Source organism: Mercurialis annua, linkage group LG5 (genome assembly GCF_937616625.2).
Source record: "Mercurialis annua linkage group LG5, ddMerAnnu1.2, whole genome shotgun sequence".
NCBI classification, from domain to species: domain Eukaryota; kingdom Viridiplantae; phylum Streptophyta; class Magnoliopsida; order Malpighiales; family Euphorbiaceae; genus Mercurialis; species Mercurialis annua.
The window spans coordinates 6,302,211-6,329,969 of NC_065574.1; the positions used below are offsets into that span (position 1 = coordinate 6,302,211).

General features: G+C 35.8%; 5 protein-coding genes across 5 annotated transcripts; 3 read left to right on the forward strand and 2 right to left on the reverse strand.

Moving 5' to 3' along the window:
- The first annotated feature begins 2,858 nt into the window (after window positions 1–2,858).
- On the forward strand, window positions 2,859–3,993 carry LOC126682576 (uncharacterized). The gene is made up of 3 exons (XM_050378300.2): window positions 2,859–2,969; window positions 3,135–3,302; window positions 3,375–3,993. Exons 1-3 carry the CDS (start codon window positions 2,859–2,861, stop codon window positions 3,867–3,869), a joined length of 774 nt encoding a protein of 257 aa, XP_050234257.2. The 3' UTR covers window positions 3,870–3,993.
- Window positions 3,994–10,553: 6,560 nt separating this feature from the next.
- LOC126682561 (pentatricopeptide repeat-containing protein At4g02750) lies at window positions 10,554–17,806 on the reverse strand. The gene is made up of 3 exons (XM_050378281.2): window positions 16,160–17,806; window positions 14,751–15,981; window positions 10,554–13,281 (listed from the first exon to the last, which is right to left on the reverse strand). Exons 1-2 carry the CDS (start codon window positions 17,780–17,782, stop codon window positions 15,175–15,177), a joined length of 2,430 nt encoding a protein of 809 aa, XP_050234238.1. The 5' UTR covers window positions 17,783–17,806; the 3' UTR covers window positions 10,554–13,281; window positions 14,751–15,174.
- LOC126682562 (uncharacterized) lies at window positions 11,029–13,683 on the forward strand. The gene is made up of 2 exons (XM_050378282.2): window positions 11,029–13,205; window positions 13,318–13,683. The coding sequence occupies exon 1, from the start codon at window positions 11,029–11,031 to the stop codon at window positions 13,189–13,191; it is 2,163 nt and encodes a 720-aa protein (XP_050234239.1). The 3' UTR covers window positions 13,192–13,205; window positions 13,318–13,683.
- A 162-nt stretch (window positions 17,807–17,968) lies between the features above and the next one.
- LOC126682575 (uncharacterized) lies at window positions 17,969–19,869 on the reverse strand. The gene is made up of 6 exons (XM_056105773.1): window positions 19,719–19,869; window positions 19,520–19,597; window positions 19,312–19,433; window positions 18,954–19,075; window positions 18,273–18,572; window positions 17,969–18,170 (listed from the first exon to the last, which is right to left on the reverse strand). The coding sequence occupies exons 2-6, from the start codon at window positions 19,593–19,595 to the stop codon at window positions 18,131–18,133; spliced, it is 660 nt and encodes a 219-aa protein (XP_055961748.1). The 5' UTR covers window positions 19,596–19,597; window positions 19,719–19,869; the 3' UTR covers window positions 17,969–18,130.
- Window positions 19,870–24,292: 4,423 nt separating this feature from the next.
- On the forward strand, window positions 24,293–27,405 carry LOC126682571 (protein trichome birefringence-like 38). Its single transcript, XM_050378296.2, has 4 exons — window positions 24,293–24,863; window positions 26,239–26,586; window positions 26,676–26,834; window positions 26,935–27,405. Exons 1-4 carry the CDS (start codon window positions 24,583–24,585, stop codon window positions 27,224–27,226), a joined length of 1,080 nt encoding a protein of 359 aa, XP_050234253.1. The 5' UTR covers window positions 24,293–24,582; the 3' UTR covers window positions 27,227–27,405.
- The last annotated feature ends 354 nt before the right edge of the window (window positions 27,406–27,759 follow it).

The window sequence follows — 27,759 nt, forward strand, 5'->3', positions numbered from 1 at the left end:
ATATCTGTATGGGAGTCCATTAGTGTCTGGAGACCACGCTCCAATTGTCAGAGAGCATTCAACAGATGCAAGACTTACCATTTTTCATTGTCTAATTTAGGCAGACATTTTCTTTTCTTACTATTTCCACAACGTTCTCAACTTCATTCAATTTTTTTTTTTCGATTTTAAAATTTAACTTTGAAAATAGAATTTGACAAATAGAATTTTTTTATTGTTTAAATTCAACCAAACACCAGAAAAAGGGCATATTCTTAGAATTTTGTTGATGGTGGGAGTTGAGTGTCATGGTTTTCAAAAGTCTCGGTTAAGAATATAAAATATAGAAAATGATGCACTCGTGTGCGACTTTTAACATCATGTTAGGGGGATAAAAGCAATGAGTTTAACTAATTATAATCAGTATTAAAGAAAAAAACTAATTATAATCAATTTATACAACGACTTGACTAATTATAATCCACGTGACGCCATAAGCTAATATATAAAGGTTAAATCTAGCCTAATCACTCAATTATTATATGCTCTTGTGTATTAAAATGATGCTAGTCCGTCTTGGTATGTGGAAGAATTTCATTAAACAACTAGAAAAACTTTATTAAACAAGAACTGGGTTTATTATTAAGGTTATTATTAGTTAATCAGTATTTAGCATGACAAGCAAATTACATTAATAGGGTCTAAAAAAGAAATCAATATCGGTTCGTTCCATAAAAAGTGAAAAAGCAAATGCACTCAATTATTAGTAGATTTTCAATTTTCATTTCTTGATTAAAATACCGGGCTTAAAATGCATTTAAATCTGAGATATGAAGTGATTGACATCGCTAGCTTATAGGGTTGGTAATTGATGGAGTCTGCCTTCTGAACCGGTGAGTGAACCTGCAAAACAGGATAGAAGCTAACCGGACGGTGGTTGTCCGATTAACTCTCCGATGCTAAAGTCAGTCTAGAGCTTTGAGCAGCGTTTTGAGTATATGAATGTAATTGTGATTCTAGGCATACCTCGTGCTCCTTTTATAGTAGTCGAATATACCTAGTAGAGTTGTATTAGGCAGGTGAATCCTACTTTATAGGGATTCGGCAATATCGTAGAGATTCTCCTGATTTGTCGGGATCTACCTTAATCTGATAAGAGTCCTATTTAGGAACGTCTTCCTAAATAGTCTTATCTTCCTAAAGTAGAGCTTATCCTTCCATATGTGGTGTTTGTGTCCGAATAGGACAACACTTCCATAATTAGTCGATTATCCGAATCCCGGACCTGACGCGCTTTCGGCGGATCATGTGGGATTCGGTCTTTATTAGCATGTTACCGAATCTTAAGAGATTCGGCATCTCCTTCATATCTTCCGATCTTCAGGGGGAGTCCGGTATTGCCTGAGAGTGGATCTCCTGCAACTCGGCTCCATTATACTTACAATAGGATTCGGTATCCATCATTAGCCCCCCCCCCCGCAAGTGAGCTGAAGTAGTTTGGCATTTATGCCTTAGTGGATTTTAGCTCTTTTGGAGCTGAGTTCTTTTATACGGGCGAGTCGTTTTATATTCCGGGCGAGTCGTTTCATATGTTTGTGGGCGACGTTTCATCTTTAGTAAGATTCTGCGTTGCCACGTGTTGTCTATCAGTAGAGGGTTATGACTGGATGAAGGACAAGTGTCTTCGTGCGCTATTAGTTGGTCCTTATTTGTAATTATGGGATCTCGTCTTTTCAGTTTCTTTGGTTCAGGCTATATAATTGCTCATTTTCTTTCATTTTCTTTCTTCTTCAACCTTTGCTTTCTCTGCAACTGCTAAATCTTCAATTTCTTCAAGCTTTCTGTGGGTTTCCTTCTTCTGCTGTCAAGATTCCTCGTTTTCAAGTTGCTCCTTATCTTTCTTTTGATCCTGCGTATTTGCTTGCGAGGTATTTTACCTTTTCGCTAATTTAATTTCTTGGTAGTTTTCAGTTTTGATTTTATTCCTTTTGTTCTTCTTGTTCTTCGTCTTGTTCTTCGTCTTTTCCTATCTTTTGATCTTTTAGAGTTTTAATTTCATCATCACTCCGTGTTTCCCCCCCATTTTAAAAATTATAAAATGTCAGAAGTAACTGAGGGGGCGAAGGGTGCTCGTGACGAGCTAGAATATACCCGGAGCTCCTTGTCAAGAGAGCAGATACTCGGTTATGCCGAGGAATTTAACTTTCCTGAGTCGTATGTTATTCTGAGACCGGCAAAATTGTATCGGGCGAATCATAGCACCGATTCGCCATCCAAGATAGTAATTTTTCATGAACAGCTTTTAGCGGGTCTTAGGTTTCCTTTAGAGTCTTTAATTGTAGAGGTCTGTCACAATTTAGGTGTTCCTTTGGGTCAACTGCATCCGAACGCGATTCGCCTTCTTTGTTCTTTTATGGAATCGTGTAGGGTTCGGATGCAGGAGCCTTCGCTTGCTCTTTTTAATTATTTTTATGTTTTCTCCCGCCGAAAGGGTGAGGAATTTATTTTTGCTGGTGGTCGACCGAATCGATCTCTTTTTAGTCTTCCTTCTTCTTTGAAGGGTTGGACCCCTAAGTTTTTCTTAGTTCAGCATTCTTCTTTTTCCTCTTTTTCGCGGAGTTTTATTTCTAGTAAGGTTTCGCTTACTGATGTACCTGATCTGGCTGATGGGGAGAAGGACTTCGCCCTGTCATTGTTGTCGGATTGTCGTTTTGATAAGCCCAAGTACAGCGTTCTTTTAGAACAATATTTGAGTCGCCGTGAAATACTTTTGGCGGGTCTTCCTTTAGAAGGTATTTTTCTAATCTTTTGTTGTTATGTTTTTGTTTTGTAGGATGTCGACTTCTCTTGAACATTTGCTTGACAATTTTCATGTCGATATGACTGTAGATATGGGCGAGGTTACTAGTGGCGTTCCTAATCCGTCTACGATCGCCGTACCGAATCCGACGCCTGATTCGGTGGATCTTGGTCCTGCTTCTGGCGATCAAGTTCCTGCTGCGACTTCTGAGTTGCATTTTCTTCCTTCGAAGGAATCAGCTCCTTCTCTGAAGGGGTTGCCTACCGCCGGCCAGAAGCGTCCTGCTGAGGACCAGGCTGGAGCTTCTGCCAAGCGTCCCAAGAAGAAGAAATCTTCTGGGGTGTCTATCGAGGAGGCACCTCGGTTCGCAGCTTGGGCGGACGCACAAGATCCGTCTCGTCTTTCAAACGTCGCCATTCTTCATGCTTGCATGGAGAATATTATGATAAAAGAGGACATTGAGTCCATTGATCGCGAACATGGCGATAGTTTGGCTGAGTTCGCCTGTCTCGGCGGTTTTTCGGTATGCTTCTTTCTTTTATTTTATATTATGATTTGCTTCTCCTTTTTTCTTATTTGTTGTTTTCTTTTACAGGTGGTCCAGTCCATCGCTGTTTTGGAGCGCCGCCGAAGGGATGCGGTGGATCAATTGAAGAAGCTCCAGAGAGATTCCGAATCCTGGCTCTCCGAAAAACAAAAGATGGAGGAGGAGGCTGGCGAGGCGACTGGTCTGATCCAACAGCTGAGGTCCTCCGTATCTGCCAAGACTCGGGAGATTTCCGCTTTAGAGGCTCGGGTTCGAACTTTGTCCGAGGAAGTCGAGTCTCTACAGTCTTCTTCAGGTGCTCTCACTAAGGAGAGGGATGATCTGAAGAAAGAAGAGGGGCGTCTCCGCCGGCGTTTGGGTGACTCTGGGAGCTTTTATTCCCAAGTCATGACTCAATACCGGTTGGCGATCGGGGCAAAGCTGCGGGAGCAGAATCCTGGCGTCGATCTTTCTGGAGTCAATCAGTTGGATCCTGCTTCTTTGGCGAAGGAGGTGAAGGCGAAGCTTGATAAGCAGAAGCAAGATGCTCTGAAGAAGGCTTAATTTTTATTTTCTTCTTTTTGTATTTTTGCTTTTTTGTATTTTTTGCTTTTGCCTTATTTTTGTATTGGATCGTAGGCGGATCCTTTGTAATTTTGCTTCTGTGAATATAATGATCTTTTGACCATTGCTTTTCTTTAGTTGTAGAGTTAATCTAAACTCGTTTGTTATTTTGAGAAGTTAATCTAAACTTCTGCTGATGTAATTTATTTGTAGGTCCGAACGGATCCTTTTATTTATTTGACTCGGACGAGTCTAAATTATTTTTTAACTAAGATTCAAACGACTCTTGTTAAATTGTATGTATTAGGTCTCGAGCGAGCCTATAAGATTTGCTTCGCCAAATCGCCTTTTATTTCAAAAATGGAAATGAGTACATGCCATGAATTAATCTATTGATAATACTTTCTCAGGTGTTCTACATTCCAATATCTGGGTACCATGGACCCAGTTATTGTCTTTAGTCTATATGCGCCTTTGCCAGTAGCTTCTTCTATGATGAAGGGGCCTTCCCAATTAGCCTGCATTTTCTTTACTCCTGCGTTTCCTCTGCCAACTTCCGCGTTTCGTAAGACCAGATCGCCTCTTTGAAATTCTCTAAAATTCATTCTTTTGTTATGGTATCTTGCAGCTTGCTTCTTGTATGTGGCGGCTCGGGCTGCCGCTTCATCCCTTCTTTCCTCTAGTAGGTCTAGACATAGCCTTGTTCTAGCCTCATTAGTTTCTTCTTCTAGATAGTTTACTCTGATACTGGGTATGCCAATTTCTACTGGAATTACTGCTTCAGTACCGTAGGCGAGCCTGAAAGGTGTTTCGCCAGTTCCTTTTCTAGGAGTTGTTCTGTATGCCCATAGAACGCTGTATAATTCTTCTGCCCAGTTCTCCTTATACTGAGAAAGTCTCTTTTTTATTCCTTGTGCTATGGTTCGGTTGGTGACTTCTGTCATTCCGTTTGTCTGAGGGTGCGCCACCGAAGTAAATTTCAAATTGATCATTAGTCCTTTGCAAAATGCCTTGAACCGCTTGCAATTGAATTGTTTGCCGTTGTCTGCTATTACAGTGTGGGGTATGCCGAATCGGCATATTACTTCGTTCTTGAAGAATTCCTCTACTTTGGCTGCGGTGATGGTTGCGACAGGCGCTACCTCTACCCATTTTGTGAAGTGCTCTATTGCGACGATTAGGAATTTCACTTGATGTTTTCCCGTTTCGAACGGTCCAACTATGTCAATCCCCCAAGTGGCGAACGGCCATGGGCTTTCCATTGATCCTTGAGGCACTGCTGGTACACGACTGATGTTGTCGTGTCTTTGGCATTTATCACATTTCTTGACTAATGTTTTCGCGTCTTCTTTGATGGTCGGCCAGTAGTATCCCTGGAGTATTGTTTTTCTTGCTATGGTGACTGCTCCTTCGTGTGCGCCGCATATTCCTTCGTGGATTTCCTTTAAGATGGATTCTCCTGTCTGAGGCGAGACACACCTAGACCATGGATGAGTTAATGAGGTTCGGTAAAGAACTCCGTTGTGAAAAGAGTAGTTGGCAGATTTTCTGATGGTGCGAATGGCTTCGACTTTGTCTGTTGGTAACTCGCCGCGGTCTAGATATTTGATCAATGGAGTCATCCAGGAGTCGGCCTCCTCGATTTCCATGACTTCTGTTTTTCTGGTGCTTGGCGATTCGAGAATTTCCTTTAACTGCATTTTAGTGAATAGATCTCCGAGTTCTGATGCTGATTTGGCGATGGCGTCGGCTTCGGTGTTTTCCTCTCTCGGGATTTGAATGATTTCCCATTGTCCTCCTTGTGCTTCCAGCTGTTGGAGCTGTGTTTTGACTTGACTCAGGTATTCGATCATCCCTGTTTCTTTGGCTTGATATTCTCCCTTGACCTGATTTACCACCAGTTGGGAGTCGCTATATATCTTTAGGATTTCCGTTCTTATTTCTAATGCGAGGCCGAGGCCTACGATTAGGGCTTCATACTCAGCTACATTGTTGCTGGCGGCGAATTGGATGTTTACTCCATATTCGATTCTGATTTTTTCGGGTCCTTTGAGGATGGCTCCTGCTCCAGCTCCTTTTTCATTCGACGCTCCGTCTACGTGGAGTTCCCATACCAAGGCTGGTTTGGGTTGGCCGGTCTCGGTTGGAGTTATTTCTGCTACGAAGTCCGCCAAAGCTTGTGCTTTTAGAGTCGGACGAGGTTCGTATCTTATGTCGTGTTCGCTGAGTTGGATGGAACAGTGGACTAATCTTCCGGAAGTTTTTGGTCGTTGGATCGCCTTTCGCAATGGTTGATTTGTTCTTACCACAACGTTGTGACTTTGGAAGTAGTATCTCAGCTTTTTGGCTGTGGTCAATACGGCCAGTGCCATTTTTTCGATCTCGGGGTATCGTGTCTCCGCGCCCTTCAGGACTCGACTAATGTAGTAGATTGGCTTCATCTCGTTATCTTCTTCCCTCACCAGCACTGTCCCGATGGTCTCGTGCGTGGTGCTGATGTATAGGTATAGTGTCTCCCCTTTCAGCGGTCTGCTTAACAATGGAGGGGTGACGAGGAACTTCTTTATTTCTTCAAAAGCGTTCTCGCAGTCTTCATTCCATTCAAATTTTTGTGTTCCTTTGAGGGCTTTGAAGAAAGGCAAGCATCTTTTTGCTGAGCAAGACATGAATCTACCGAGTGCTGTGATTCGCCCGTTGAGTTTTTGAACTTCATTTATGCTTCTTGGTGCCTTCATGTCCATAATTGCTTTGATCTTCTCGGGGTTCGCCTCTATTCCTCTTTGAGATATCATAAATCCCAGGAATTTCCCGCCTTGTACGCCGAACGTGCATTTGTCAGGGTTCAGCTTCATTCCAAACTTATTCAGTATGTTGAATGTTTCTTCGAGATCTTTTGCATGAGTTTCTTCCTTCTCGCTCTTGATGATTAGGTCGTCTACATACACCTGGACTCGTTTTCCTATCTCGTCTTTGAACATGAAATTCATAAGTCTTTGGTATGTTGCTCCAGCATTTTTCAAGCCGAAAGGCATTGCCGTGTAGCAGTAAGTTCTTCCCTCCGTGATGAATGAAGTTTTTTCCTGGTCTTGCTCCTTCATCTGAATTTGGTGGTAGCCTTGAGCTGCGTCGGCTAGGCTATACATCGCGTTTCCAGCAGTAGAGTCCACGAGTTGATCGATATCTGGGAGAGGGTAGCTATCTTTAGGACACGCTTTGTTTAGATCGGTGTAATCCACACACATTCTATTTTTTCCGTTGGCTTTCTTTACGATAACTACGTTAGCTACCCATTCGGGGTAGTGGACTTCTCGTATGAATCCTGCTTTCTCCAGTTTTTCTACTTCTTCAGCGATTATTTTCTGTTTTTCTTCCGAGAACTTCCTTTTCTTTTGCTTCACTGGGTTCGCCGCTTCTGCTACATTTAGATCATGAGTAATGACTTGGGGGTCTATTCCGACTATTTCTGATGCGTTAGCAGCGAAGGTTTTGACGTTGTTTTTCAGCATGGCCGTGATTTCGCTTTCGATCTTTGGGTTCATGTTTGCGCCGAGATTTACTCTTTTCTCCTTGTCGAGTTGGAGTTTCTTTGTTTCGCCTTCGGGTGCTGTTTCTTTTTCTTCGATGTCGTGATTAAGGATTTCTTCTATTGCCATTGCTTCGCCTGATTCTTTTATTGCTTGTTCGTAGCATTTTTTCGCCTCGGCTCGGTTTCCTTGTATCGTGATAATTCCTTGTTTCGTCGGTATCTTCATGGTTAGTGCCTTTATGCTCGTCACGGCGGCTGAGTCGTGGAGGAAAGGTCTCCCCAGTATCGCGTTGTATGGCAGGTCGATTTCTACGACGCTAAACCGTGTAGGTAATTCCTCGCTTTTCCTTGTCCTTCCTAGCTTGACATCGAGTGTAATTGTTCCGTTGGGCTTAATTGGCAAGCCCCCAAATCCTACCACAGGCGTGGCATTTCGTTTTAGTTCCGCTAGGTCTCCTCCTAGGCTTTCGTAGGCCTTTTTTGTTATTAGGTTTATTGCGCTTCCTTCATCGATCAGGATTCTCTCAACGTTCCAGTGTTCGATGATCATGGCCACTACCAGAGCTTCGTTGTGCTCTTCAGCTATTCTCCCGAAGTCCTCCCCGTCAAAAGTTACTGGAGGAGGAGTTGAGAGTTCTGTTGCTTTTCGTTTTCTCTGTGACGTTTGATCCTTCAGGTTTACTCTTTCAGAAGTCATCTTCTTCAATGAGATTTGTTTTTTGAGTTCAGAAAAGCTCCTTCTCTTGAAGTTTGGTTAACCTTTTTCCACAGACGGCGCCAATTGATGGAGTCTGCCTTCTGAACCGGTGAGTGAACCTGCAAAACAGGGTAGAAGCTAACCGGACGGTGGTTGTCCGATTAACTCTCCGATGCTAAAGTCAGTCTAGAGCTTTGAGCAGCGTTTTGAGTATATGAATATAATTGTGATTCTAGGCATACCTCGTGCTCCTTTTATAGTAGTCGAATATACCTAATAGAGTTGTATTAGGCAGGTGAATCCTACTTTATAGGGATTCGGCAATATCGTAGAGATTCTCCTGATTTGTCGGGATCTACCTTAATCTGATAAGAGTCCTATTTAGAAACGTCTTCCTAAATAGTCTTATCTTCCTAAAGTAGAGCTTATCCTTTCATATGTGGTGTTTGTGTCCGAATAGGACAACACTTCCATAATTAGTCGATTATCCGAATCCCGGACCTGACGCGCTTTCGGCGGATCATGTGGGATTCGGTCTTTATTAGCATGTTACCGAATCTTAAGAGATTCGGCATCTCCTTCATATCTTCCGATCTTCAGGGGGAGTCCGGTATTGCCTGAGAGTGGATCTCCTGCAACTCGGCTCCATTATACTTACAATAGGATTCGGTATCCATCAGTAATTATTAGAGGTTAGCACCAATTTAAATCAAATTATCAATTTAACTGGTTCTATTTAATCTAATTAAATATTTCAACTAATTTAGTTTCATTAATCAATAAAAAAATTAATTATGGTTAGGAGTTTTAATAAATAAATTAATATTTAATTATGATAAAAAATATTTTTATTTATTTTTATCAATTTAATTGAATAACCAAATTAAATGACCAATTCAATTCAATTGATTTGATATTATATATTTAAATTATACAATGTTTGTCCCATTTAAAAAGTCATATTGTTAATTTACACATAACAAGAAAATATAATTCATATTTTTTGTTCATGTTTTGTCCATATTATTAATTGTATACTTTTAATAATTAATGATAATATTTTCGATACTCCTAATAAATAATGTGAATATTTTTCACTATTCCGCTAGTAAATAATGATGAAAAATGAAAAGAAAAACATGGTCATATACTTTTAAACATTTGTTACTTCCAAATTATATTTAGTCATTAATTATCTTGTAATTATATCTAATCATTATTAAAAAAAATACGCAAAGTGTACATGCAACTTTTTGAATGAAACATTATGAAAATAACAAGACTTTCTAAATAAAACGATCCGATTAAATTTGATAAATTAATCAGTTCCGTTAAAAAGAAAATAATTTAATTTTAATAAAAACGGTTCCTTCTTTCTTTTATACACATTTCCTTCTATTTTCCTTTTCTTTCCATGGAAGCAAAGTCAAAAAAAGGTGATCTAAAATCGTTTGTCTTGAGTAGCGTAATCCAAAATTAAGTGGCTCATTAGTTATAGTTTTGAAATGATCATGATAATCATGCTTTAATTTTAATTAATACTAATAAAGATTTGCTTCTTGGGAAAACGAGAGGAGCGTCTGGTGCGGCAGACACCTTTAGACCCCACCACCACCACCCATTTTCGCCGACCACTGCCCTTTCTTTTGCAAAGTGCTACCGCCCAATAAGCTAAATAATCCTACTTCTTTTTTTCTATTCTTGTAATTCCAATCATACCCTCTACCTCATATTCTAAATAATATTCATTGGTTACAAATAGCTAAACCAAACCAAACCGACAAACTTGATTTAATTCAATTAGGTTTTGTATTATAACAAAATATCCAGTTAATTTTAAATACAAACCGAACCAAAAAAACAACCTTCGGTTCAATTTTGAATAAAAAAACAAAATTTTGATTCGGTTCAGTACGAACCAAATACACACTCCTACTAGTTACAACTACTACTAATTTAGCATCGTATGACATATATAGACATCCGAACTAATTCTTCTATCTTAACATATCAAGCATACTAAAAATAGTCACAAATGGATTGTCAATTGTGTGATTCAATGATTTACTTTCAAATTTTAATGATTTTTTAGGGACAAGAGTGGATAACTATATATGATGAAGTGAAGAAGTCATTAGTGATTAATGTTTAGTTAAAAACCACTAAAACTGCATGCATTGACACAGTTATAGTAAGTATTTTTGAGTGCAGTTTATGAGGGATTTAAGGTTTTGTAAGTTACACACCACTCTAAATGGTACTGCTTTGTTCTCAATTTCATAAAAAAGTGGCATCAAAATCTCACAAGCATTAACATTTCTAACAACTCTCCAACTGATAACTAATTTGAACTAGGATGTCTTTTAGGAGTTAAAGCATCATTTCAATGGCATTTTTTTTTAAAGTTTTGCATATGGTCTTGTTTAATATAATTGAAGAATAGAGACAAATTAGACCACAATAAGAGAGATGCTTATCAATATGCATAATGAAGAAATGGACCCTTCCCTTTATCCAAATGATTCAGGGGGGTTTCTGTCATTTCACAAAAAGAGATGATGGGTTAGGGTACCTAATTGTCAATTCTTTAACATAATCTTGAAAAAGATGCAGTATTCCCATGCCATATACGCAATAATTTAATTCAGAAGATGCCTTAAAGAAATGGACCCAAACCACCTATGTTGGCAGTCAGCATCAAACTCCTAGCTCAACCTTATTCAAATTTGATATGCCTATCACTATTGAAAGCTAACCAAACATAAACCCAAGGAAATAAAATCAAGAAGAATCTCTACTTGTGTGCTATTCAAGTTTTTCCATATCTTTTCATCAAACTACAAAGAAACCGCTTTTCTTCCAAACCCCGACCTTCAAGAAAAGAAAACTTACCTTAAACCACTGTTTTGATTCATGTTGCTTGATTTTCTTTGAAGATGGTGCAAAGAAAAGTACCCAGCAGCAAGCTTGGAATCCAAGCTGATCATGTTAAAACAGAGAAGCGGTTCGGAAATCTGAAACCATCTTCTTGTCAGAGCCAAGATGGCAAGAACAGAGGATCAGATATGAAAAAGAAAATGAAAAGGTCAAGATCAATCAAACTTTCAGCTATTGAGAGCTTGAATTCATCACCTGCTAAGCTGCCGCCTCTCAGTCCTTCGATCATCGCAGCAACCCCACACAAGCAGCCTATGATCAAAACAACTGGCAGTTCACCGAATTACATGAAGGCTACGAGCAGCTCCGAGGCAAGAAAAGATCGTTCCTACAATACTCCAACTCCCTCGGATAGTAAGAATCTGCGCCGGAGAAATTCGAGCAATTCAAAGCTCAGCTCTTCTTTTAGCGATACACCAATTAGGAGTCTAACTAGGTCATCTAGTTTGAAGCGTGTGAGAACTTTAACGAAGAGTCCCAGTTTTAAACCGGTGAGATGCGCTACAAAGAGATGTTCCAGAGTAGCTTTATGTGCAGATATAGATGTACAGAAGGCTACCTGTTCTTCAACATTAAAGGACTCGAAGTTTCCTGCTTATTTGATGCTCAATCCTGGAGGTACAGACGCAGAAGGAACTTCGATCCTGAAGGTCTGTCCTTATACATACTGCTCTCTTAATGGTCATCACCACGAACCTGCGCCTCCCTTGAAGAGCTTTTTGAAGGCAAAAAGACGTTCAATGAAGGCCCAGAAGAACGCGAAACCTGTTGTGCCATCTCCATTTCGAGCTAAACCATCAACTGACGGGACAGAAAAAACTGGCAATGAGGTATTGATTTTTTCTGGCGAAAAGTCTCCACAGTATGAAGCAGATTTCTTTATTGAAATCTATGCCACAAGTATAGATGATGGTGCGGAAGCAACTGAAAGCCTTGCAGATGATGGTAACGGAACAATTGATTTTGCTGGAGAACACAGTGATTCCTCCTCCATGCATAGCAGCGATGCAGCAGCTGAACAAGACAACATGCAGCAAGATGCTGAGGAGGTGACTGATACATCATTGCAGATGGACACTGATTATGCAAGCACAGAAGAAGGTGATAACATACTTGAAGCTAGTGATATGGAGTGGGAAGAGGGACAACGCTCCATCTCAGAGATTTATAATGAAGTTGAACATCTGAACAAGCCTGAGAAAGATTTCTGCATCATTGGTGACTACCTTTCAGAAAGCAAGGAGCTTGATTATCCTAATGAGCCTGAGATCATTATATCAGATGATAGGATCAGCAACTACACTGAAGAGACTCTAGCTGATGAGGTACTTCAAGAACTCTTTGAACAAGAAACTGCCTCCTTTGACTCACAAAGCCGACACAGTGATCCTGAACTGGAAGGTATTCTTGATGAGAAGCGTGAAGATGCTGATCAAGATATCATGGTAAATGATAACCAAAACCCCATAACAGCTGAAGCTTTCCAATTTGACACAATTTCAGAAATAAATAGTTTAAGTCAAGAGTTAGCCGATGAAATTGTTGAGAATCATATTTTACTGGAGAAAGATCAAGATGGAACTAACAAACTCAACACTCCCAATGCAATGGATTCTCAGGAACACAGCAATTCCGGAATCTGTACGATCAGTTCAGCTGAAAATGATGCAGCAGAAGTTGAAAAGACGGAAGCAGAAGTCGACACAGAGCCAGATACAGCACAATCAGTGCTTACAGCCGATAATGGAACCAGTCCAGGACTAGGGTCTAGATACCAGCGACAAGGAAGGAAGTCCCAAGAACTTTCCAGCATCTGCAATGGGAAATGGACAATCCAGTGTGAGAAACCCATCATGGAGTCAGACGAAGAAAGGGATTTCAATCCAAGAGAACCAAATTTTCTTCCTGTTATTCCCGACCCAGATGCAGAAAAGGTTGATCTCAAGCATCAGATCATGGATGATAGAAAAAATTCTGAGGAATGGATGGTTGATTATGCACTCCGACAAGCTGTCACCAAACTTGCTCCGGCTAGAAAGAGGAAGGTGGCCTTACTTGTAGCAGCTTTTGAGACAGTCTTGCCTGTACCCAAATACGAAACTCATAGAAGGAATACATCAGCTGTCATTTCTCACACAAGACCTATGCAAGCATGTAGTTGATGGTGCTTCCAGAGGTACAGCAGTTCAGGCCTCATATTTTACAACTTGGTTATATTTCTTATAGCTGAAACGTAGTAACAATATAAAACCCTGAAATTAAAGTGAAATTCACAAATCAATGTGCAGGTGATAATGAAGAGAAATCAGATGGTCTACGTCAGATAACTTGATCTAGGAAGTACGATAACAAGCCAGGCTTATGTTTTAGGAGTAAACTACAAATTCAATAGATTTCAATTAACATTTACTAGTGCGGTGGCTGAATGGAAGTCAAAGTGTAAATGCAGTTGACGGTTTCTCCTAAGCACAGCAGGTGAATTGTGTGTTATGAAGACTTTCTAGCTAAATAAGATATTGTAGTAGCAGCTTTAGATAGAGTTTGAGTGTGTTGTTGTTGTTGTTGTAGTTGTTGTAGGAGAGAACTCCATCTCCAAATGTTATCAAGTTATTAACTTATCATATCTTTAATATTATGTATTAAAAATTATGTAATCATGTACAGATCAACATTTTCATCTCCACAAGTAGCTTTTTTGACAAAAGAGACATACTGTAGTTATTTTCTACAATCATAAAGATCCATGCACTCAGAACAGAGAATGACGATATATCTTGCATGATCCATAACTAGTGAATAGCTGACTATGCATGACCAAAGCTATGAAGAAACTATCGCTGATTATAAATTGCTGATTATTTTCTATTATTCGGTAAACGTGACAGCAGAATAATTCAGGATGTCGGGTTATAATTACTATGCTACCATCGTCTAGGAATAGATGGTTAACAATTTAGATCTATCATCCATTATATAAAACAATTAAAATTGATTGATAAATATTAGAAACCAACTTAATTAAGAACTTGTATGAAAGCAATATTCTGAGTTGTTTATCATCATTGTTAATTTTTTAATTAAATTTTCTGTTTTTATTAGTTTTGGTTAATTAAAATCTCAAAACCATTATTCGTTACTTGAATAATAGACTAATTGTTTTCTTTGGTAATAAATACAATCTTCTTTCGAATATGATACTCTATCTGTTCTTTGTTACTTATATGCGATATTGCATACTTGCAATTTTGCACATATCTATTAAAGTGTTTCATCAGATAATTGCCAAGCTAGGAATGGAAAATATATATGCAGCAGTTTGAGGGGGGAGTGTGGGATAACTTCCAATTTGTAAAGAAGTTAATTGTGTACAATTAGGAATAATTTGATGATTCGGTAGCACATACATTTCAGATTTATAGGAATCTAATTTTCCTATTCAGAAATATAATTCCTAACTTTCTGAATCTGTATCAGAGACATGTATATAATCATCTTGTACTCTTGATTTTATCAATCAATGGAAAACAAATTCTTCTGTCAATTTAGTCAGAAATTAATAAATATATTATATTATCATTATTATCAAGATTAATTTGGATACATCAACGACTACTTTTTGACACTGTAAGCAACCTACTAATCAGAAAATTCTAATCCTGAATTAGTGTGAAACAATTAGACATAGGACACGAGTAAAAATCAAGAGAATTCAGATCTCTACCTTGACTTCCTGAAATAGTTTCTTCTCCCATGCACGCAATGGAGCAGCGTCCAACTCCTGAACTGTTTCTCCTTATTTCATCACCCATCTTTCAAAATCCATTCATTTTTGGATTTGAACTCCATGCCCATAGTGATGGAGAACGCTTCATGGTCAGTACGGTTGTCATATGCTTTGTTTCTCTCTAATGGTAGTAACACTTGCTATCAACACAACACACCGTTAAAAAGCTTGGATTGCCAGTTAATGAGAAAGCTCCTTTCAAAATATTAGCAGCCTGAGTACCGAATCTGAATGAATTCAGCAGCAGCTTTTCTAGAGAAACAAGAAAGGATCCTTCTTCTTCAAGGACAAATTTATGGTTCTGTGTTGATCGGCCTGGTAGTATATGCAGATGCATTAAGATCCTTAAGTTTTCCGAGTTTCACCAGTAATCCCCACAAGAGCACAAACCCCCTTTGAAGTGGTGAAATCGATTATTATCTCTTAATATGATCAGTCTTCCCTCAATTTTTGAGATGTATTTGATGGCATTGTGACAGTCTTCACACACACGCAAGTTTTTAATAACACGAATAGGTCTACCTTCAGGTATGGATAGAGCACCATATGCCACAGCCAACTTCTCACTGTGATACTTGAGCATATGCTCCTTTTCCTCCTCTTCCACATCATGTAAAACAATTTTTGTAGAGGATAAATATCCCTCACGCTTCATTTTCAAATATACCTCTTCTATAAATGCATATATTTTATCCTTCTCTGGATGGAAGCAATCCCCAACTGTAAATGTATGAACTTTGTTTCGCACTTCAAGCCAACTATACCCAGGTACCTTTTTCACACCTTCATTCCTCATTTTCATTCTCATCTTACTAACATCAGGCCATCTTCCTAAAGCTGCATATAAATTTGAGAGAAGAACATACATACCTGAGTTTTCAGGCTCCATCTTGAAAATCATCTCAGCAGCCTTTTCACCTAATCCAGTATTACCATGTTTCCTGCTTGCACCCAGTAAAGCTCCCCATGTTGAAGCATCTGGTTCAAATGGCATGTTTCTAATTAAATTTTGGGCCTCTTCCAAGCGTCCCGCTCGACCAAGAAGATCAACCATGCAAGTGTAATGAACTGAATTCGCCCTTATACCATACTGTTGATTCATCAAATGAAAATATTCCTTTCCTTTCTCAACCAAGCCAGTATGACCACAAGCCGACAGCACACTAACCTGAAAAGCAATTAAAAGAAGTTATGCGATCAGATATCATAATTTTACAATCATGAAGTATACAAGATATCTTCAAGAATGCATTTACTGGGTATACTTCTCCAGAAAAAGTAGGAATTCTGTTCATCATGGGCTAAAAAGATTTTGAAAGTAGGTCAATGAATTAGCCAACAATTACCATAGTGGCTTCATCAGGCTCAACACCAGCTGTCTTCATTGACTCGAAGAGAATCAGAGCCTCTTTGCCAAATCCATGCCTCGCATAACCATAAATCATGGTATTCCATGAGATTATATCCTTATGTGTTATTTCTTGAAATGCATCATGTGCTTCATCTATGCTTCCACACTTGCAATACATGGCAAGAAGAGCGTTCCCCACAAAACAACCAGTCTCATATCCAGCCTTAACCAGCAATCCATGCAATTGCCTACCTAACTCTAGAGCTGCAATGTTGGAACAAGCAGTTAAAGCAGAAGTAAATGAGGACCTGTTCCATCTTTCCCCATCTCTTTTCATTTCAACAAAAAGATGCACAGCCTCTTCATTACAACCATTTTGCATATAGCAGGCGATCATGGCGGACCAAGAGATGGAGTCACGCTGAGGCATCCTATCAAAGAAATTCCTGGCACAGGCCATATCTCCACTCTGAGCATATCCGGTTATCATTGTATTCCAAGAACTTATATTTCTAAAAGGCATTGCGTCAAACAGCTCTGTTGCCATGTCCATCCTCTTACATTGTACATATCCTGCAATCATCGCATTCCATGACACTGAATTCTTTTCCGGCATCTTATCAAAAATACATCTAGCTTCATCCAACATCCCATTTTGCACAAATCCAGAAACCATAGCAGTCCAAGTGAACACATCCTGAGTTGGAGACTCCTCAAACAACCTCCTTGCTTCGTCCAACTCTCCATTTTGCGCATAACCCGTAATCATAGTATTCCACGAAACCTCATCTCGCCCAGGAATCTTATCGAAAAGTCTCCTCGCATCCGCTAACCTCTTCCTCCTAACAAACCCACCCATCAAACAGTTCCAAGAAACAACATCCCAATCAATCTTGGACTCAAATAACCTCCTTGCATCCTCTATTCGCCCATTCTGCACATACGCCGCAAGCAAACCATTCCAAGAAATGGAATTCTTAACAGGCATTTGATCAAATATTTCTCTAGCCTCAACAACACACCCATTCTGAGCATACCCAGAAAGCATTGCGTTCCAAGAAACAACATCCCTACTCGGCATTCGATCAAACAATGCACGAGCATCAGTGAGATTCTTGTTCCTAATATACCCACTAAGCATCACATTCCACGTGAACAAATCTCTCTCAGGACTTTTATCAAACAGTTCTCGTGCAAGGTCAAATTTTCCATTCCTTAAGTACCCAGAGATCATTGAATTGTACGAAACTGTGGTTCGACGAGGCATGGAGTTGAACACTTGAAGCGCAGAGTGAAGTTGTCCGTTGCGCATGTGCGCAGTGATTGTTCCGTTCCATTTTACTATGTCGGAGTCTGTAATGGTGGCTGATTGGAAATTGGATTGCTTGTGTTTTTGGGTTAATATTTTCTTTGATGGGTAAGGAATTATGTTTGTTTGTTTAATCGACTGGAACTCGTTGATGGGCTGTTGATGAATCTTCTGTGCGAGTATGGAGCTGAACTGGAGCTGTTTCAAATGGTATTTCTCTCGCATGACTCCTCTTTCAAAAGTGTAAATAAAAATTGACGAGGATATAGCAATACAAACACAAATACAAAAATTTATAACCTTTATCATCACATTACATTTACAACAAATCTATAAGCATTTACGATAGAAAAACTTTCAATTATTTCATGTAGATAATGCATTATCGAGCTCTAACAATTATAAAATTTTACTTTTTAAAATTAATAAAACTATCTGCCAAAAAGTGTTTATGTCTTAGTATGAATATCTTGTTCTATCCCAAATCACCAGAACTATGGAACATAAGGTCATTACTTGTGGAACATTCAAAAGTTAGTAGCATATACAATTCCTGAAGTTTTTTGTATGAACTGAAATGCTACAATGAATTCTATCCCAAGCTACATCATCGAGAAAAGTGTAATATACAATATCCCAATTGATTCCAAGCGCATATCAAAGCGGCTGCAACATAACAGAATCTTGAAAAAAAAATCTGCCATAGTAATTTTTAAATCAGTCCACGCATAACATACTAAACTCAAATATGTTATGCACACAATTACTTTACTGATTTGTTTCAGAAAAACAAAATTACTTTACTGATAAATGAGAGTCAATTGCAGGAGATTCAAGAAGAAGTTGTTGAAGCTCTCCTGCATAATTCCCTAAATTGAAGTCTGAAATTTTGTTTTCCAAGCTTGTTGTATCAGAACAAGACTTGGAATTTTCAATGTGTTCTGCTGCTTCCTTTGTCACTAAATCGTCATGAAATGATTTGAGTGCATCAGCTGTGGAAATAGAATGTACAGTATCATACAATTCCTGGAATTTCTTTCTCTTTTCTTGTGTTTCAATCAGACTCGCTTTCAATTCTTCCGGAAGACAGGCAAATGCACTGATAAAAGGAATTAAATGGAGAAAAAAAACAGAATCAACGTGGAGGCATTCTTAACAATCTATCGGATAATTTGCAGGGCTATTTGCATATTAAATTATAAGGTTTCACTTTTTAGCGATTTAATCTCATTTTTTAAAACGTTGCATCGCACATACCAACCTTTCGCACTATTGCATTGTGCAGTCTATAGTCGTTTTTTCACCAAGTATAAACTATAAAATGTGTACAAAATCGGCGCCTTTTTGTATGAACAGCGTCAAAAACCGGAATGTGCTACATAATGTCAAAAATTGAAAGGTTGGAATGTGTGATGCGATGATGTAAAAAATGAGATTAAATCGTTTAGTTATATCTTAAATTGATTTTAATTTAGCATACCTAGAAACACCTCTAACAAGACCCCAATCAAATCCAACAAGAGCAGATCGTTTGAAACCAATATTAAAACCTTCTTGTGCAATACTTTCTTTACCTGCAGAAAGACCATCACGGTATCCGACCTGAAAGACACCAAAATAGAAAAGTGATTTAAAAATGGCACCGACGACCTAGATAGAACACGGACATGGACACAAATAAATAGAACACTTGGACACTAACACAACAAAACAGCGGTAAGGTTTTCTACATAAAAATTGAAGTTTTGTGTTCGAAAAGCCAACTGTCCGGCACATAAATGAAATATCCGTGCAACCGACGACAAATACAGTGAAACTAAGAAAATAGCAAAACTTACATTATAAAATTGATCGCGCCTCCTCTCCCATTCCCTATCTAAATCAGATGATTTATTAAATTCCTCATCAGAATCGCCCCAAAATGATCCATCTCCACCCTGTAAATCATGATCATCTCCACCTAAAAACGAAAAACCAAAACTTGAATATTGCAGCAGAAAGTTACATTTTATGATTATTATTATTATTAAAAGTAAAAATGCATACCAGAGACATCCAATTCTAATTTTGACAATTTCAAACTGTCAGAATAAAGCTCCTTTGCAAAACTACTGCCTTCCATACCTAATTAAACATCAAACAATAAACTCTCAAACTAAAAAATCAAAATATTCTGACCTAATTTAATCAGCAATTAAAAAGCGGAGAAAATCCGGCGGGAAACAAACGGAATACGGGGTTTTACCAGTAGAAGCGTTTTTATTGTTTCCTTTTCACAATCAGCTAATTTCACTGATAACTAATTCTGTTTCGCTTAGCTTCTGCAACTTTATTCGGCGGCAAGTATTCAGGAAGAGCTCGGTGCAGAACCTGTTTATGGCGGAGCGAATTTCTAAAACGACGACGTAGAAGGAGAAAAATAAGAAGCGTTTTTTTTCATTTTCCAGGATAATTAAATGGAAAAGTTATATTATAGTGCTTGAGTTTTCTATGTGGTGGCATTTTGGTGTCTATAGTTTTAGGTATGTCGACAAACTCCTGCTTAGGCTGAGAGTTGACAGACATTTTAGTTTGAACAAGATTAGAAAATAAATTATTTGTGTATTCTTGCACGTCTCAAAGAGATCATGGACAATTTAAGGGGTAAACAGAGTTCTAAAAATGTCAAATGATTCTCTATCTAAACTGACTCATGTGCTTATGTTTCTTTTATTTAAATAATTGGAGTAGATTGCATTTTATATTTTAAAAATTGGGTTTTGATCTCTATAAAAGACATGCCAAAACAGGGGTATTAAATTTAAATCTCTTCATGTTAAAACAACTGTTGTTGAGAATCTTAATCAACATCTCAATAATTTCCATATCAATATATACAGTGGCGTTGTCAAAAAAATAGATTGGGAGGCAAACTACAAGAAAAGAATCTTTAACCCGCGATTTGTTAATATCAACTAGGGCGGTTCAATTACACTAATTAGGGGTGAGCATGGTTCGGTTCGGTTCGGTTTGGTTTAGTAAACTCCAAAACCAAACCATATTTTAAGGGAAAATATAAAAACCAAACCACGCCAAAGATTTATATAAAATTTCGGTTCGGTTAACCAAACTTTATCATCGGTTTCGGTTCGGTTTGGCTCGGTTTGGTTAATATAGATTTAGATAAAAATTATATATAATTATACGTAATAATTAAAATTATACGTAATAATTTTTACTTATATGTGTGTATTAGTTTATATGTTTTATTTTCATTTTATGTATCTACACACACATATTATATTTATATATAAATATTTCAATAAATAATTTTTATATTTATTTATACATATATAAATATTAATAAAAATAATATTATTCTAAACTTCGGTTTTTCGGTTGGTTCGGTTAACCACTAATAGAAACCAAACCAAAACCAAAAACCATACTTTTTTATAATTTGAAACCAAACCAATCCATTTTAACCATTTTAACCAAACCATAATTAATTTCGGGTTGGTTTGGATCGGATTAATGGTTTGGTTCGGTTTTTGCTCACCCCTAACACTAATCTTTACTTGCGGATGTAGACTTTAGACCTAAGATTTAAACGGCTGCATGAATGAATATGTATCTATCTATATCTATCTATTTATACTATATATAAAAGCACGGATGGGGGGGGGGGGGGGGACAGGCACATTTACGTTAATGTCCTTTCTAATTTATTATTAAATAAGGGTTTGATGGTCATTAATAATTATTTGTTTAACTTATTACTAAAAATATATTACAATTAGAATCTTAATTAGATATATTATAATTAGAGTTTTAATTAGAATAGAATTATATTATATGTAATCTATCTATTTAATTCTGGATTATAATTCCTAGAAATCAATATTGCTATATAAAAAAAAGTAGCCGAGTTTTTGTTAGCCAAAAAAATAGCTAATGTATTACTGTTAGCCAAAAAAGTTCAATTAGGTAATTTAGATTCCTGCGATTAAAAAAAAGAAGAGATTAATTTTTAGGAAGAATAATTGATATTTTTAATTGGTGGCATTTCTAATCTAATTTCAAGTTGGTATATAGTCATAATTAAAATTAATAAAATTTATGTTTCTAATACAAAATAAATATACATTATATAATATGTAATATTTTGATGGTAGATTCTCGGATATCAAGTGGATAATTAATATAGTATATGTTTCAAATAAAAGTAAATTACATTATAGAATATTCTATTAATTGAAAATTACATTATAGAATATACTATTTTAAATAGAATTTTAATTACAGTAAACTATTTTTAATAAATTATTATAATATTTTTAGTTTTTTGACATTTTATATTTAAAAAAAATTATATTTATTAATTAAAAATAAATATAATTTTCATTATTTGACGAGTCACACTACGAGTCACGTGTGAAACACGTAAAACGACACTAGTATCTATATACTTATATAATTGAGAGGACCAACGGAGCCTTCTCATTGATTCTCACCAAATAGAGCAATATTAGAGTTTCCAATTTTTTTAAACTACTTCAATTTTATTTAATTTTTAAATTAAAAGTTAAAACTAAAAGATAATTCATATTAGTTCCCACTTCTCTTAAAATACTTATTTTAATAAAAAAATTATCATAAATTTTAACATCCTAACCTAATAAATGAACTATCTAATTTATCACTATAAATATATCATAATTTCATAAGAATATTAATTTCATACTGCCATGTCTACGTTGTTCTTCCTCTTATTATTTTTCTTTGAATTCATTCTCTTTTCCCTGCTTTGATTTCCAGCAGCTAGAGTTTTACTTTTGTTCATTAATTTTTTTGTAATTGATTGTTTTATTTACATGGAAAGTGTTTCCTTTCAGATAATAATATACTTATATAAATGATTTGATTTTTTTTTTTTATAGAGCTTTAGATTGTTTAATTTTCTGTATTCTATTCATCCAAATTTGCTTTTACTGTTGCAATTTGAAATTTAGTTTTTTTGTATTACCTGGTAGTAATGAATGTTGGGGGAGAAATGAAAGATTCTCATTACTTAGATTTAGAGTATGTAAAATATTTTTTTATATTCAGTTTTTTTTTCTTTCACTTATGGCGTTTGTTATCTTGAAATATTAAATAGATGCTCAATTTTCTAATACTATTACATTCGTATACGGTGCATTAATTTTTCATTAGAGTGAAAACATGTTACATGGTTATGTGATGTTTTGATGACTTTTGTTTTATAGAAATTGAATTAAGCTTTAATATTTTTGTCGTGTTGATAAGGTTTTAATTGACTTGCCTTGATGTTTTTTTTATAGAAGCCTTGATGTTTATTATATTTTGCAGTAATTGGGCTTCGGTATATTTAAGAGTAAAAATAATAACAACGCAAATAAACAAGTGTTTTAATTTGATCAAAATAGATGTTAAAAAAAATTAATTAGGCAGTTGTGTGTTGTCTGTGGAATTTAATTTGAATTTATTTAAAATATTATTATACAATTACCAGAGTTGTAGAAAGTGAGCTTGAATTTTATAATTCTCCCTCACTATAAAGTACTTACATTTTTAGAAATTCTTTTCCATAAAATTAATAGACAAATAGCATTATTATTTTGGATGGTGTTCTTAAAATCTCGCATGAGTCGTGGGACTTTTTTAGATTATTTTTATAGAAATGAGATACTAAAATACGTCAAATTAATAACTATTAGTATTTGATCCATTATAAAAGTAGTAACATGTAAATTTCCGGGGGGGTGGAATATCAATTAAAAAGAAATAAAATTTCAACACAATAAACCTATAAAATTATAACATGTAAAAAAAGATATCATAAATATTCAAAATTTTAAAATAATTAAATATTATAATTACTATAATAAATTTCATTTTTCTTAATGCATGGTAAAGTTCAACTTCTTCTAATAAAAGATCCTCCAGTTTTCATAAGAAGTATACTTAGTAATAACGAAAACAAAAAAAAGAAGATATCATTATATAAACAACAACAGGTGATACAATGAAATGTTCTCTTTTACCTTAATGGGAGGTAGAGTTACTAAAAAAATTAATATGGGTAGAGATAGCTATGTATTAAAAATTAGAGATCAAAATTATTATGAAATAGGATCATTGAAGGCACTCCAAAAAAAATCGATTTTGTGCAGTTATATATACATAATACACAAAATGAAATTAATAATAGAATGCAATGTGTAAGGAGGTGAGGAAATTGCAGACGATTTTGATGTTGAAATTAACAAAGGGTTGCGTGATTTGTTGATATTCATATGCCAAGTCTTTCAAAATGACAAAAGATCAATATCAGTCAAAAAAAATCTTTGATGTCCGTGTTCGATTATTTAATACAAAAGAAAGATAGTAAGGTGTATACCACTCATACACCATCTGAAATGTCAACACTTATTGTTAACGATATTACATACTTAGTGGTGAAAGTATAATAAGAGATATTATAGTGGAACATATATGAGATAAAGTTTACAGAGAATATCAGAACTTCATTCAAAGTTTATGTCTATGATGTATCCACTGATTTACATAATTAAGAAAATTAAATGAAAAAAAATATATCGTAGATATTCATTAGCTTAAAACAATTCATTACTAGAATTATTAAAATATATTGTAGTTTATTATAGATTGTGAATTTTATTTTATAAATTTTTTAGATTAGTTTTTCAAATTTAATCATATTTTAAATTATATTTAAATTTGATTCCGCGCAAATGCGCGGGCTTACGACTAGTATATAATATAATGGGTGCAACCAATAACAATCGGTCATATCAAAAATATGATCATGTTCGTAAATAGAAACCATTGACCTAAGCACGGTTATGGTAAGAACATACAAAGATGAAATCTTTGATAAGTTAATTTGATTTCATATGCAAGAATCCAGTTGGGTAAATCAAACTGTAAATAATCACACTGATAAAACTAAGAGAAAAAAAATAAAGAATTACTGCTATAGGGCCTACAATTAAATGCTATAAATTCATAATTATTAACTGATTCTTCAGCTTCTCTCTCATTTCAGACAAAACTCTCAGTTCCTCTCTCTAGATTTCAGTAAAACAATGGAGTTTGGAAGAAAGCAAAGATCTTGTCATGTTGTTATTGCCATGTTTATGTTATGTTTATGTCTGGCAAACTGTAGCAAACTGAAGCAGATCAGAAAACAGAAGAAGAGTACGTGTGATGTTTATCAAGGAAGTTGGGTATACGACGAGTCGTTTCCTCTGTATAATTCATCAGCCTGCCCTTTCATTCGCCAGGAGTTTGATTGTTTCAAGTATGGCCGGCCTGATCATCTTTACCTTGAGTATAGATGGCAGCCCACTGAATGTGACCTGCCAAGGTATGTTTCTATGCATCTCTCGTGTTCCGTGCCAATCACGAGCTAGTATTTATATTGCACGGAAACTTAACTAGCTATATTTGGATTTCTCATTTCCGTTTCTGAAACTCTAAAACTTTTAGACATATAATTTCGTTATCAAAAAAATTATTGTTTTTCCATTTTATGTTTGGGCATTTTCCGTTTTAGCGTTTCTCGTAGAATATGGGCTAGAGCTCACAATACATCTTTCTGCTAGAATTTGAATGCTTAATTTAATGATTTTGTCTATGAAATTTGGAAAATGAGTCTAAGATTTTGACATGTTACTTTGTTATTTAATGGTGGGTATATGTAGACAAGCTTTTCCAGCTTCTTTTGAGTTGTAATGACAAGAAAGGTTAAGTGTCATGATCAAATGTTACAATTCAACTATGTAACCTCCCTCAATTCTCAAAAAAAAAAACTATGTAACCTCCCTCAATTCTTTTGATAATAAAGGTTCACTTTGCCTCTACAATTTGGCACAAAATATGATAAAAGTCTAAGTGCATAATTTTAAACAAAAAAACCCACAATTTGTCAATTTTAGATCCGCTTATATCATAATTTAACATCGGTTATGATAGTTGGAGATTCAAATTTGATTAGATGTGGTTGTTTTTATTTAAAGCCATGAAATTTGACTCTTTTAATTTTTATGTGTCAAAGATGAACGAACTGAACATTGGTTGATTCTTTAGCCTAATCATCTAAAAATATTTCAACTTTTCAATTTTTTGTTTGTTTTTCAAACTTTCAAAATCGTCACTTCTACTCCATTTCACAATTTTTAATTTTAATTGTACCCATTTTTTTATATTGGAGTTTTTTCACTTTGAATAACGTTCAAATATATCCTTTATATTTGATATGTAATCTAAATAAGCCCCATAATATTTTACAAAATACTAAAATTGAGAGTATATGTCAATATGAAGAGCATTTAAAAAAAATTCAAGTGAAAAAGTTTCATTTTGAAAAAATGCGTACAGTGGCAATTAAAAATTAAAAATAAGATAAAATTGATGATTTTGAAAGTTTATGATATAAATAAAAGAAGTGAAAAAGGTGGGGTCTTGATTCTTTTGACAATGAGGTTCAAAGTTTTTGCATCCTTTGTAAAGACTTTTTTTTGTTTAGATTCTGTTCATAAATTCAAAAATTTATTGTAAGATTGCAATGCACCAGTTAATACTAGTAGGGTCACAATAACTTGGCAAGTAACATAAAGGTAGTGAAGTGGTCCTTTCTCCAATTATGAGTTCATTTGATATGAAAATGAGCAGACAAAATTTATCTAAATTTCATAATGTTTGCATCACGTCATCCTGATCTTTGATTTATTACCTTGCAGGTTCGATGGCCAAGATTTTCTGAGGAAACTAAAAGGCAAAAAAATAATGTTTATAGGAGACTCGGTGAGTCTGAACCAATACGAGTCATTATTATGCTTGCTTCATGCGGCTGTTCCTAATTCCAATATTAGGCAGGACAAAAATGCCACTTTTCCTACAGTCATTTTTGAGGACTATGATGTATCAATAATGCTATTTCATACTCTTTTACTAGTTGACGTCGAACAAGAACTCGTTGGTCGAGTTCTAAAGCTCGATTCTCTCAAGAATGGCGAAATTTGGAAAGATATGGATGTTCTTGTTTTCAACACTTGGCTATGGTGGTACCGTAGAGGACCTAAGCAACCGTATTTGACTCATCACTCGTCAATTTGTTCTCATTCATTTTTATTTCCATTCGAGTTTCGAGCTCTTAATATTTGTTGATTAATTTCAGATGGGATTATGTCGAAGATGGTGAGAACATTCTGAAAGACATTGATCGTATGGATGCATTTCGTAAAGCTTTAACAACGTGGGCGAAATGGGTCGATTCTGATGTGGACACAAGTAAAACCCGAGTCATTTTTCAAGGAATTTCTCCTTCACATTATAAGTAAGTTTATCTGACAATACTCGGATAATTTACTCTAAATATCTCTGGATTATCGTATCTCTCTAAACAGTCCTTAAACTTTAATTCGTACTCCAATCAGTGGGAGCGAATGGAATAAGCCAGGAGTGACCAATTGTTCAAACGAGACGCAACCAATTAGCGGATCGAGTTATTCGAGAGGTTCACCACTGGCATTATCAGTATTGGAAGATGTATTAAGCAGGATCAAGAAACCGGTTCATTTGCTGAATATAACAACTCTGTCTCAGCTTAGGAAAGATGCACACCCAGGTCCTTTTAACGGGCTTAAGGGCATGGACTGCACTCATTGGTGCATTGCAGGACTTCCAGATACTTGGAATAATCTTCTCTATTCATTTCTTACAACATAGAATTCAGATTACTGATACTTACACCAAAATTTAGCCATTGCGGGAAAAAAATCGAAAAAAGTTACATTATTAGTAAATATTTGATTTGATTTTTAGAGATATATTTTATTTTTGAGAGTTATTTGTAACCTTCTAAATATTCCTAATTACAAGAATAAAAAGAATATTTTTTATGTGAAGATTATGAATTTTATTTGGAACATCTATGGTTAGAATAATGATATGGTATCTTTTATGAAATAATACTTCAAGTTTCTCTCAGTTTCGGCATTCTTTAAATCAAGGACATCCGGGTGCATATTTTTGTATTAATCTATTAACTCAACATGCTAATAGAAGAATGTAATTGATAATCGTGCTCGATTCAATATTCTAACCGTAATTATTATTATTTTTATTATAATTTTCCGCTACGTTGGCCAGCCAGCAATTGTATTAGTTGACGAATTCCTTTTCTCTATGACGAAAACAATAATTTATCAGTTTTCAATTTAATTTAAATATTGGGATCAATGATGGAATGGAAATTCTTG

Bases quoted from the DNA above. Each gene is read 5' to 3' on its own strand.
- LOC126682576 (XM_050378300.2), top strand. From the start codon at position 2,859: ATGACTGTAGATATGGGCGAGGTTACTAGTGGCGTTCCTAATCCGTCT. The intron at 2,970-3,134 runs GTTCCTGCTGCG...TCTATCGAGGAG, and splicing joins GTCCTGCTTCTGGCGATCAA to GCACCTCGGTTCGCAGCTTG. The intron at 3,303-3,374 runs GTATGCTTCTTT...TTTCTTTTACAG, and splicing joins CCTGTCTCGGCGGTTTTTCG to GTGGTCCAGTCCATCGCTGT.
- LOC126682562 (XM_050378282.2), top strand. From the start codon at position 11,029: ATGGTGCAAAGAAAAGTACCCAGCAGCAAGCTTGGAATCCAAGCTGAT.
- LOC126682561 (XM_050378281.2), bottom strand. From the start codon at position 17,782: ATGATAAAGGTTATAAATTTTTGTATTTGTGTTTGTATTGCTATATCC. The intron at 15,982-16,159 runs GTAATTGTTGGC...ATTGCTTTTCAG, and splicing joins AGCCTGATGAAGCCACTATG to GTTAGTGTGCTGTCGGCTTG.
- LOC126682575 (XM_056105773.1), bottom strand. From the start codon at position 19,595: ATGGAAGGCAGTAGTTTTGCAAAGGAGCTTTATTCTGACAGTTTGAAA. The intron at 19,434-19,519 runs GTATGCATTTTT...TTTCGTTTTTAG, and splicing joins ATTAGAATTGGATGTCTCTG to GTGGAGATGATCATGATTTA. The intron at 19,076-19,311 runs GTAAGTTTTGCT...GGTGTCTTTCAG, and splicing joins GGCGCGATCAATTTTATAAT to GTCGGATACCGTGATGGTCT.
- LOC126682571 (XM_050378296.2), top strand. From the start codon at position 24,583: ATGGAGTTTGGAAGAAAGCAAAGATCTTGTCATGTTGTTATTGCCATG. The intron at 24,864-26,238 runs GTATGTTTCTAT...ATTACCTTGCAG, and splicing joins ACTGAATGTGACCTGCCAAG to GTTCGATGGCCAAGATTTTC. The intron at 26,835-26,934 runs GTAAGTTTATCT...TACTCCAATCAG, and splicing joins ATTTCTCCTTCACATTATAA to TGGGAGCGAATGGAATAAGC.